Source organism: Cyanistes caeruleus, chromosome 11 (assembly GCF_971803275.1).
Source record: "Cyanistes caeruleus chromosome 11, bCyaCae1.hap1.1, whole genome shotgun sequence".
Lineage (NCBI taxonomy): Eukaryota > Metazoa > Chordata > Aves > Passeriformes > Paridae > Cyanistes > Cyanistes caeruleus.
In genome coordinates this window covers 8,702,826-8,715,795 of record NC_141711.1, presented here as the reverse complement: position 1 = coordinate 8,715,795, position 12,970 = coordinate 8,702,826, and the positions used below count along the sequence as shown (strand labels likewise).

The window sequence follows — 12,970 nt, the reverse complement described above, 5'->3', positions numbered from 1 at the left end:
GGATATAAACCCACAATTTTAGTATCTCTGTTCTGTAGTTGTTTAAGGACATCTGTTCTAACTGCAGCTCATCAATATGATTGATCTATGTGCCTTTACATTCACAAGGGCTTCTCAGATTCATTAAAGTCAGTAACATGACACTTTACAATGACTTTCGCTAAAAATGGTAAAGTGATGAAAAAAATTAATCTCATTTAGAATGTGGTTTTTATATAGAATATTACTTTGATACATAAATTCACTATCTAACATGATTATACCCTGCCCTGCCTTGCAAAACATCAAAGGTATTTCCAAATTAAAGATACACAAAAAGCTGCCTTCTGGTGGTGCTGTTGCCATAGATTCCACCTAAAGGACACAAATGTATAAAATGAAGAAAAATTTGTAAGAAAATACTCCTTATTTATCTTTGAAAAACATAAGAGAAAGCAATTGAAACTACTAATTTAAAGAATCAGAAAGATACAACCTGGAAACACATGTAGGCATGAAAATTTAATCACGACAAGAATTTCAAGCTGTCCTTAAATTCTCAAATTCCAATATGAGGGTTATTTCTATTTATTTTCTATATACTGCACTGCTAAAATAATTTACCTATGCAGCTAGAAGATGGCTACAGATCTATATCTATAAACTTTTCTGCAGCCTGTACATCTTATTTTGGAAGGACTGAGCTTTTGAAAATTCTCTTAACTCAAAGGATGGTGGTACTAAAGATCAGGGAATAAAAAGAAAGCTGCTTTTATTCTACATGTTTTTTTTACATAATAAATATATATAAGGAATAAACATATGTAAGAAACACTTCTTTATAAAAACTGGAAGCTGAAGAAATGTTGAGTTAACTAGTACTCAACTTATCAGAGGAGTGGAAGAGCTATCCTATGGAGCCAGGCTGAGAGAGCTGGGGTATTCAGCATGGAGAAAAGAAGGCTCTGGGAAGGTCTTACTGCAATCATTTAGTACCTAAAGGAGGCTTTACAAGAAAGATGGGTTTTTAGAGCTTTTAGCTAAAAAACCGTTGTGGTAGGACAAAGGGCAACAGTTTTAAACTAAATTTAATCTACTAGGGTAGATTTAGACCAGATAGGAAGAATTTGTTTTTTTTAACCATGAGGGTGGTAAGACATTGGAACAGGTTGCTCAGAGAAGTTGTGACTGCCTATCCCTACAAATGTTCAAGGCCGGTTTCAATGGTGACCTGAGCAGCTGGGTCTAGTGGAAGGTTTCCTTGTCCTTCCCCTTGGTAGGAGGGATGGATTAGATAGATGACCTTTAAAGGTCCCTTCCAATACAAAGTATTCTATAATTCCATGATTTTAGGTCTCACAGAAAGAGAATGCATGACTAAAGACTTTTCCAGTTCAGCTAACCATTTGAATACAGGCACAGCACTGCTACTCTCAAGTCTTCTGAAATGTTGTAAGCATATCAAAATATACTGACATTTAACATCAGCATACCAACAATTCCCCCAACTACTCATTTAAAAGCTTCTGTGTTAAAAGAATGTGGGGTGATTAAATAATCACCTCCATTAACAAATGTTGTTAGCAGCCTTCTTAGATACCAAAGGTCTACAAAGTGAATTATCACTCTCACATAGACACTCACATTTTTCCAAATGTTTGAACAGAATTACATCAAGTAAAATGTCAAACACACAAGTCCATGCCCAAAAAACTTCCATCATATCTATGAAGAGCTGGTGCTCTGGCTGGTGTCTCAGCAAGGGAAATACGAAGTGAAACAGGAGATTCTGGGGACTGACTGACACTGTACTGGTACAGTGTTGCTCTCCATAAAGGCTGAGGTAAATGGGTATAGAAGACCTGGAAAGCTGAATGTCTTTGGTTTTGTGCTGGACTAAGCTGTTAGTCTTTATCTGAGAAAGATTAGGTTTCTTTTCTAAGTTATCCCTCCTTTGAAATTAGGTTCTTGCCATTTAATCTTAAACCCTCAATGTCCGCTTTGCAGAATGCAGAAGAGAAATCCGGCAAGGCTGAATGCGTAAGGCACACCAAACTCTTCAGTCAGCTGAATGAAATGTGAAGAACTCTCTCAAAGACAAAATCTGGCCTTTTATGCTTGAATTATGTGGAGGAAGATGGCCATGAAGGTCTGTTATGAACAACTACGTCTATATTAAATTGCAATTTATATTGCTAACATATTATATCTAAACACAATTTTAGCTACAGAAGGTGACCAAGACAGTAAGATCACAGAGCAGTCTTTGCAGTCACATTGTACTTCACTGAATACTATAGCAGTACGTTTTCCTTTAAAAGTTCATTTTGTTTCAGTCATATGATTTGTATTAACCAAATCTGATGTGTCTAAATATTCTTATTAATTTCCATATAATTAAACTACTGAAAAAATAAAGAAACTGCTATTCTCTATATTTAATTGAGTTTGAGTTCCATTTGTCTGGTCTTGCAGTTTAGTACCATGTTTGAGCCTATCTAATGAGCATGGAGAAAACACATTGGAAATATTAAATTAACAAAATGTGTAATGGAGATGTACATCAAATAGTTAACGCCAACTAATGTTTCTCTGATGTCCTGCAAAATATTACTCTGTAAGTCAAGTTCTTATTTGTACAATTACTCACTTATCAACACACCTCATCTGAAGCCTTCGTTTAACAGGTACTCCAAAGTTCCAGCACTGTGTTGATCATTAACTCTGGGAAGTTGCTGCTACAGGCCTCTACTTGGACCCTGTAGAACCTTGAAAGTAATTTGCACCTAACATTTTAGAGCATTAACTCTGCAATAGTTTATATTGGGGCAACACAGCTGTGTTTACTCTTCTAACGCTGGATTTGCCTCAGAGTTGTACTGTGTGCTTTACTTAAGCCACATTCATTGTTTATTACTGCTTCAACTGTAATAAAATAACAGCTATATTGCTGATATATAAATGGAGTATGAGGTTATCTAGTTTTACAGCAACTCCTGCTAGTACCTTTATAGAGTTCCTGAAATGTTATTCTGTGCTTTCATACATTCAATACTTTTTTGGTGGACTGCAACAAATACTCTGCTTCTTATAGTAGTACTGTCACATAGTGCAGCTGTGTGTGATTCTGTACCACTTTGTACCAGGACAAATAATGATCCAAGGTGTAAAATACATAATGATCACATACTAAGTGCTCAGAACTACTGCAGCTTTTTGCTGCTTTTTCCTGCTTCAATTCTTTAAACATTTAGCTTTTCAGTAATGAGACTTTATCATTGTAAGAAGCAATTATTTTCCATTACTCACACTATAATGCAGCTGCTGACTGGTATATCTGGGTTTCATTCATTTTGGAACTATTCTTAAGTACTATATCACACACCTGCAGGTTGTCAGCCACTATTGTGACGAACTGTACAGCCTACACTATTATTCAGGATTCTAGGAAGGAATATATATATATAATAGATTTGCTCTTTATCCATGGTGGTACTAGAGAATGTGCTGGAAATACATGTGTCTTGGTTAAATGTTTTACTTGATAAATTCTAAGAGCCTTTGGTAATGATACCTTAAATTTCAATTCTACTCAAAGAAAATTTAGTATTCAAGACCCCTGAGAAAATACTGTGGGTTTATACTTACTGATGGGGAACAAGAGTTCCAGGTTGCTGTATCATCATCACTGCTTATACTTATGTTGACATTGCAGCAATTGGTCTTTGAGGTGCTCAGCCCATGGGAGATTCCAGCATCCCATAATTCTTTTTGTTGGCTCTTCATGCTGGCCAGCATCTGTAGTTCAGATGAACTCAGTCTATTTGACTGGTACTTTTTCCTGTCATACTCCTGTGAAATCAAATAGAAAAGTCAACAATATAGACAGGATCACAGAATAGAACAGATGAATGAAACACAGAGAGACCTTGGAGAATTTTTCAGAGAATCTTCAAGAAGCTTCAATAGTGAAAGAGAAACAAAATGTTTACTAGAAAAAATTAGTTAAGAGATTGCAGTTATGAAGATCAAGCATATTTACACACAATTAGAGGAAGGAAGAATACCACAAGCACTGTAACGAATGGCAGTCTTGATCCATGGTGTTTAGTGAAGTTGCTGTTCCACTGCAATTAAAAACAGAAGATAAAGGCAGGCTTTAAGAAGTTCAAAAATCCATAGCTATTAAATGCAAATCTTGAATTAAAGCAAATCCCACAGTTATTACAGTATCATCAACACCATCAATGTAACATTTAGTTATTGGTCAAGCACAGCATAAAATTTCTCTGGAAAGCCACATCAACACTAAATATCAAAGGTTATTCTGGAAGCCTGCTAGTGTATACATTTTCAAGTAAACTTTAATGTCTTTTTGCTTTTCTTTAAATCCACTGGTGGAATTGTTAATGTAACCTTAATTGTTATAACAAACTTGATCCACAGGCCAAAAGCTCATACGAACCATTTTGCAGCTGGTACTTAAGCCTCTCTCAAAACCTTAAGTAAAGTCACCCAACCTGCTGTTTGCACTATCTTTGTTTAAATAATTCCTTCTTTAAGGAAAGCTTTCCCATTTTTAAAGGGTCCATATATATTGCTCTTTCACAAAGTAACAAGTCTAATACTTAAGACATTTAGTTTTGCTTCTGACTGTAAATACAAAACATTTCTGCTTGAAAAGTGAATCCAGGCAGTGACCAGGACTTGAATGGATTTAGATCACTGGAATTTTGGCCAGGGGGCTGAGAGATACTATATAACAGTATCCCAAAGAGGGACAGAACTTTGATTCTAGTGAAGAGAATGGAGCTTTTAGACCAGGAATGTATCATATTCCTGGCAGAAGGGAGGATCTCTCAGTCTCTTTTGCTGTGAGAAGGCACTGGGTCACTGAAGACCTCAAGAACCACAAGTCAGCAGTACAGGTGATATGAACATTGACTTTTCCTTCTATGAAATGCAGTGTGTAATGTTTTAGTGTGTCTTTGAGGGGTACAGAAGTCACCTTACCACCAACATTTATAATGAAATTATAACTCCTTTGCTTTCTTCCTATGTATTTAAGATACAAGGTACAAGAAGACAACAGAATGTACAAAGCATAAGATAACAGAAGTAGTTTCCACAGGTACCATTCCTTTTTTACCCCGACTAATGAGGTTAATTTCTGAATACTGTGATTACTACTACTATTTTTAATCCTAAAATAATATGAGATGTTTTCTCTGGACCATTTCTGAATGCCTTTTAGTAGCTCTGTGACTACTAGTCATTTGTTCACCTCACCCAAAGCTCTCTTTGTTATGCTTGGGGAGTCTCATGTATCAGTACTCGACCAAATCTGCAGATGCTGTAACTTTTATTGATCTTACTGAACATGCTGATTTCCTGTTAATTTTCCTATATATCAACCTTCTGCAGTTATTTGAATATTATAGGAGAAGCTTTGGCTTATCTTTCTTCCTTCATATAATTCGTATGCAGTCATTAAACTGACAGAATGAACTGGTGCTCTGCAGAATAAAAGTGCTAACTACTGAAAGAACTTTTTTGTCTTTCTCTTTTTAATAAAAGCATAAAAATTTGCCCAAACTTGCTTGTCTTTTCCTTTACATCTATGAAGAAAGATGCATAGATTTTTGGAATTATTACAACATGATTCTAAACATCTGCTGTTCCCCCACCCCCTCCCCAGCTTATTTTAAATTGTCATTCTGTTTTCTTTTCTTGTAATGGTCTCACTCTGAAAATACCACAGTCAGGAAGAAGAGATGCTATGAATATTTTCTGTGTTAAAACTCCCCTACAATAAACTAATGAAGGAGAAATAGTTTGGAATATTTATTCTTCAAGTTCAGATGACTACTACCAAAAGACTCTTCAAAAATTTTATATTGTCTTCGTTGGTTTTCAAAGAGAGAGAATTTGAAAACTGAATTTGAAATTAAGTTAACTTTGTAATTTAGGACAATCTTTTGATGTAAGAAGTAATTTTTCAATACTCTTAAATTTGCCTAAAATTAATATTTCATTTAGTAATTAAAAGCTTATCTTGTCTATTTGCATATCCTTCCCTTACAATAAAGTATTTTTATTAAGCACTTAAAACTTTTGCTAGATTGATAAAACCTGTTGTTTAAAGGATTTTTTTTTCCATATATAATGACATTTGCATTCTTCTAGGTTCAAATGATTTATTCAGAATTGTTTGAATGTAGTTATACGTGTGGAAAACTTTAATTACCAGCTATCTACATGCTTGCAATATTACCCAGAGGGCTATACTTCTTTCTTAATTAAAAATATTTGAACTTAATAATAGAGAACTCTATTAAAACATGAATAAAACATTGCAAGAAACCAGGTCCTTAAAGCATATTAAGCAGCAGGCAAATCAATTGCAGAAGACTTGGTTAAGCACTTTTTTTCCCTCTACTAGTCCTCTGTATGAGCACAAAAAGAAGTGTCAAAAAACTCCAAGGAAGGGCTTCCATAAAGTTTTAAGACTTGATCAAATCAAGAATAAGACCTAGATCTGCCAGATACTTTAATCTTATATTTTGTAGCAATAAAACAAAGTCTGTAGCTAATGAATTTCTATACATTAACAATAGGATTTGTTCTTGGAAAAAAATACTTACAAACAACAAATCACATGTGCAATACATTTACAGCTACAAGTGCATTATGGTAATAACCTTATTGTCTAAATTAGTAATCACCTATTGCAATCCACCTAGAGAGTCTACATTTAGCTGTTCTCTAAAGGACAAAGTTGATGACTGCGTTAAGCTGATGATACTTTCAAGAAAGTAAGACATGTATAATTTCATTTATTATGGACAAATAGGTTACAGTTGTGAAAAGTAATAAACATACTTGAATTGTAAGTGAAACAATTTTCTAAAACCAGAAAGTATCAGCAAAAAAAAATACATTTAACCAAACAATCCCAGAATCACTAGGTTGGAAGAGACCTTCAAGATCATTGAATCCAACTCATGCCCTAACACCTCAACTAAATCATGGTATCCAATGTTTTTTTAAACACATCCAGGGATAGTGACTCCACCACCTCCCTGGGCAGACCATTCCAGTACTTTGTCACCCTTTCTGTAAAAAACATTTTCCTAATGTCTAACGTGTATTTTCCTCAGTGCAGCTTACGACTGTGTCCTTAGACACAGTCTAATTATTTTCCTAAGAAAAAGTGAATCAGTTTATTGGTATCAACTGGGGCTTTTCCTATCACTGAAAATTACAGAAACATTATCTTCTTTCCAAATAGAAATGAACCCATGCATTGCTTTCTTCCACATTTTCTACATCACTAGTGGCAATTCTAATGTCTTTTCCAGATCATAAATAGATAGAACATATGCTGCTATAAATAGGATTTTCCTTTTCTTTTTAATTTTTTTGCTTTTCATAGTCTTTCAAATCACCAGCCACTGATATTTCTCATGATAATAAAGTCTCAGCACTACTTTTGATTTTCTCTTGCACTATTGTGTTTCATTCCCCTTGCTTTCCCCTCATCTACTTCCTTCCCAAAGGAAACCAGTCTCCACAACTTTCATGGAAACAGATGTTCTGTTTTCATCAGGAAAATCACAGGGCCTTCACCAATCCAATAAACTGCTTACAGGACACAGGAAGAGATTTCCAGAATCCCCAGTCTGAGAGACACCCTCACAGCACTGAGAGACACGTAAAACCCAGCCACTGTCCCAGTACTAAATGACCCATTTCACAAAAAGCACTGAAGCATCCCTGGCAGGGCAGGATGAGTATTTCTCCATCAAGGCCACACATTAAAGCTGAACAGATGCTTTCCTAGACACTATTCTTTAATCTGGTGTCCAATTCAGATTGATCTTCCCAGCTCCGTGCCTGGACTTCCAAACCCAGAGTTCACTGCAGGGCTGCCCATCCTCAGCAGCCACAGCAGCCCCAGGCAGGCAGGCAGAACCTTTCAGTGGGATGGACCTGCCCCAGCAGCAGCAACCATGTCCCATGGAAGTCATCACTCCTGCTTCCCTTTTCACAGAGGCTGTCAAATCAGGTAACTAAAATGAACTGTATCAACAGGTCACAAAAATGTTACAGACCAAAATTCCCCTCAGCAGAATCACAGCACACTCCCCTTCCTACAGCAGATGAGACAAACTACAGGGAGACAAAAATTATAGATGTCCATTTCATTCATGTAAATGAGGTACAGATCATATTCCAAGACATTAAAGTAGAAAAATGTTTACTAACAATGCATAACTACTTCATAGAGCCCCACAAAAAGAGAACAGTCTATTTTTTGGTCCCTAGAGGTGTGCAATACCTGGGTCCAGTGATATGATAAGAAATTCAAGATATATCCAAGATTCTAGAAAACAAACCCCGTGCTTACAATAATGATCATGCAGTAGTTCTATTCAACATCCCTGGGTAAAATTATCCAAAAAAATTTACAGAACAGCAATTCTGGGACCATAGAACTCCTAGACCTATAAAAGAGACACCTGCAGGGGAATATGATACATAGCCATGAAGTAGGAAGTGGCACAGGTAAGAAAATGAATTAAAATAATTCATTGTTTTTTTATAATGAACAGAAGAAAAAGCACCAGAAATGAGAAAATGCATTAAAAAAATTAAGATACATATTTTTTCCCACAAATAGCAGTTTAAGTTTGAAATTCACCTGGACAGAAGCTGCCTCACTGCTGGCTCTCCATCACATAATTTATCATTGCTCAGGGCTGACACAGAGAGACCATGAAGCACCCAAATTAACACTCCTTCTGTGGTCATTTGGTAATACAGCAATTTAAAATCTGCCAATTTTCCTCAGCAACCTTTCTGTCCCAAACTATTTTCTAACTCATATATTTCCAAAATGTGAGTTGCTCAATGACACATCCTTTTATCTACAAACCTTTGTGATTTCTGTTATATTTGGAGTATTATTTTGTGTGCCACAAACCCCTACAAAATCAACTTTCAACAGACTGAGCACAGTTAATGCTGTTATGATGAAGCCAGAATATATCTGAATGAAAGATGTACTATTAATCACTTCATGCAAATGGGTATATCTAATATAGCTTCTCTATACAATCTAGTAATTTCATTTCAAAGTAAAAATCACTTACACAAGTCTGTGCTGTCAGACATGAATTTCCTTTAGAGACTTTCTTGAGAGATGTTTTACTGACAGATCTTTCTAATTGATCTGAAACTCCTTCATATCTTTCAGTTTCTTCAGATAAATTTCTAATTACTCTAAAGGATTTGGATCTACTTTGAATTGGAGAAAGAGAAAGGATAGGCTTTAAATTTCTCTGAAAGCTGATAGATTCTGTTTTTCCCATAGTGGAACTCTGTGGTTTTGATAAGACGTCCTCTTTGAAGTTATATTTGCCGTGTTCCTTATTCTTCCAGTATTCATTTCTCTGTGACATCTTATTTAATGGGATCTCTTTAAAAACTGCTGAATCAGATGTTCCTTGTCTACTGTGGATGTTCTCAATGTTCATAGTACCCTGGATGAGTTCACTGTTGTCATCCTAAATTTAGGAAACAAAGCAAGAGTGGTTGGTTCCCTCTCATCATTACACAATTCAGTTTTACATAACCTTAACACATCAAAATCTCTCTTTAATCTCTTCTTCCTGTTTCTAAATTTACAAGGATTCTGAAAAACAGCTGCTTTTCCTGGCAAATACACTGACTATACCATAAACATATTCTTACATCTGAAGCTGATTACTCTTTTCAAAATTTCAGGCCAGATTTTGAACGCTGGTAACCTCCAAAACCAGTATAGGTTTGTCTCTTACCTGACAATCATAATTTCAATAGAATTTATTACAACTGTAAACCAAAACTAAGCAATGATTCCATGACAATGATGTCTTTCCACTGAATTATTAATACTCAATATTTTCACATTGCATCTTCAACTTAAATGTAGAAGAAATAACTCCTGCTGAGATCACTTTGTTCTGCTCTGGTAATCATATGGTACTGGATATCATATTCATTGCCATTTGAATACAATTTAAGAATTTTAGAGGTTAGTTTATTAACCTTATATCCATGTTTCTAACAATGTCTCTGAAAAATATCCCATGAATCAAGTGTATAATGTTCACTCATACCCTATTTCAACAACAATCAGCAGGACTGAACTGATGGAAAGAGAAATAATGCAGGAGTGCATCTAGTGTTTGTCTCAATGTTCTTATTCTCAAGAAAGAAAGGAGAGAGCAGCCTCAAGAAAGAAAGGAGAGAGCAGCCTCATCTTCATCTTGTGATGCTGCTCCTCTGGCATATGTTCCCACACAGGATGTGAGGCAGTATCACCTCTCACAGCTGAGGTGCAATCCTGCTGCACATGAATGTGATCCAAGATTGTTACTGACTTCAGTGAGTCCAGGATTGCACAGCATGCAACATACATTTAAAAAGATAATCCCTCAGTGTTATTAATGGTACACATTCGGGAAATTTATAGTTTACTCCCTCAGTTATTTTGTAAAACAGTTAAATTCAGTCCATCTTGCTATTATACAACTCAGTTACATTGTATTTCTCTGTTGTGAGCAACAGATTCAAATGCTAAGAAACAGGTTTCATAGCTGAAAGTGAAATATACTGGAATGCTCATAAAGGTAGGAACTTTAGCAGTTACAGTAATGACATTATGAAATTATCACATACATTGACAATTCAGCAAATTTCTATATAGTAACATATGATTTTAGATAGATATACTAAAAAATTGTTTGCTTTCATTAATTTCATTGCTGGAAGATTTCTGCATTGCAAAAGAATTAAAGTTGGTGATGCTCAGACAGGATATGCAGCAGGTATGCCAATAATCAAGTGACATTCAAAACCTGGGATTTTGTAATTCACTTTCAACAATGCCAATGAGCAAAACCAGTTCCATTTGCAGTTTTAAAAGATACAATGAAGTCTTATTACTGAAGTCTTGAGCAACCATGAAGGACTTGGATCTTACTCAAATCTATGATGTTTTCCTAACCCTTTTTGTAGTAATGATGCACAGTTCTGGCATCTCTCTGTTAGCATAGGGGCTGACAGAGTTAAGTTTCTTTTACCAGCTTGTTACACAGGGTACACCTGCCTTGAGTCCTGCATCCCATTAGACACAGCAACCTGACAGAGACAAAATTTACCTGTTGGTATATGGGGAAAAGATGATTTATCCTCTCTGTCTGGCTTGAAGACAGAATCTCATCCTAGGAGTTTTAGGATGAGGACTGCTCTATCAAGAGTCACATGTACAAAGTGGCCTACCTCCTCACTGCTGTCAGTTCCTTCAGAGCTGTCTTCAGTTTCGGTATTCTCATATTCTCCTTTACTGTCTGGCTCCAATTTCAAAGGGAAAACATAACTTTCTGGTGATATATTTGGAGACTTTCCATAAGGAGCTGATCGAGGTTTTGATGAAAATGTGAAAACCTCTTTATTACTCCTGTGATGATCAACTGTTTCCCTGCTGTGATGTTCAACAGAGGCATTCTGGGCTGAGGGTAAATTAGAGCAGGCTGAACTTCCAGTAGCTCCAAAGTGCTCCTCCCTATCCAACTGGATACTCTCAGTAAACCTCTCTGGAAACACCCATTTATCTGAAACATACAATTTCAATGCTAAATATGTAAATTGTGAGCTACTCTGATCATTCTCTTTATCTCAGAAAGTTGTACAGCAAAGTAAGTTTTTCTAATACAGAAATATTTTGCCTATCAAAGGCAAAGAGTGATGAGTGCTAAGATTGATGAGGACGTAATGAGAAAGATCATGTTGCTTTCAAAGTGCAGCAAGGAAATAAAAAATTTTTAAACAGAGCTCAGAAAAAAAAATACAGGCTTTGGTACAGGACATGCAAGCCTGCCATTTTCAAACCTGAAACTGTTTAGCCATCAAGATTTGAAACCTACAACTGAATTTTATTCTAGGAAAGCATGATTTTATTAAATATGGCCATTGATCTTTTTCTTTAGGCATTTTTTGCACCTGACATTTAAAAAATAATCACACATTGGTGGAATGTTCATAATATTGCAATCTGCTCCTTCTTTATTGCTGAAATTCCACACTTTTACATTCAGAACTTATGGTTTAAATCTCAATTTCAAACTATTGTTCTGATAAAAAAGTATGACATGAAAAATGTATAAAGACATCTGTTTCACCAGGTTTCCCTGAATATAGCCACAACTAATCTGACAATTTTAAAACAAACAATAAACTACAGAAATGGATTTAAAGATTGAGTGCACCAGATACACATGAAAAGATCATTTTTATATTCTTATTGTTAGCTTATATTTTACTGTTTGGAATGATGGTATAGAAAAAAAATGTCAATTTGATTGATTACAACCAATCTCAAATAGCATCTAAGAAAAGGAGAATTGCTCAAGTATGCAATACTCCCTTATCTTCATTAAAGGTAGTGTGGTGTGGATTATTCACTAGATATTGAAACTTTCCAGCTCCATAAAACAAAGTTACCATCAACCATATTAAAAACTCAATGAAAAACTACTAAAAACATAATAATAAAGTAGCATTGCAATAATAAAATGCTTGCCACCACAGAAGATAGTAAGTTCAGTGTGGTATTTTGTGCTTTATGTGATATTTTACTTTTAGTTTTGTTAGAATTACCACTTCAGGCACATTCAGCAGCTTTGGGGAGGGAGAGGTGGGAGGAAGCCTGAATCACCATAAATGAAGGCAAAAGAAAGAAGAATGAGATGCCAGGAGAAACAGTTGTCTTCTTACTGGGTTGTTGTGATTTTTCCAGTTTACTGAAGACAGCTAATAAATCTACCAAACTCTGGTTAATATCCAGGAACCAGTGAAAAGTCAGAACTTGACGTATCTTGTAAGACCATGGCTTGCATCTTGTTCCAGAAAAGACCATTTCTCAATCTCTTCATGAAGACCTTTC

At 35.5% G+C, this 12,970-nt stretch overlaps 1 protein-coding gene across 5 annotated transcripts in view; it reads right to left on the bottom strand.

Moving 5' to 3' along the window:
- CFAP20DC (CFAP20 domain containing) overlaps nt 1-12,970 on the bottom strand; it is a 72,277-nt gene that overhangs the window by 16,934 nt on the left and 42,373 nt on the right. For 2 of the 5 annotated variants that reach the window (XM_086846060.1, XM_023935216.2), the window contains exons 13-16: nt 11,308-11,639; nt 9,135-9,548; nt 4,026-4,106; nt 3,628-3,831 (exon numbers count right to left, since the gene is read on the bottom strand). In XM_086846060.1, coding sequence (XP_086702186.1) covers nt 3,628-3,831; nt 4,026-4,106; nt 9,135-9,548; nt 11,308-11,639 — 1,031 coding nt within the window. The remainder of the gene's footprint in view (nt 1-3,627; nt 3,832-4,025; nt 4,107-9,134; nt 9,549-11,307; nt 11,640-12,970) is intronic. The other 3 variants (XM_086846063.1, XM_023935218.2, XM_086846062.1) reach the window with 2 other exon arrangements.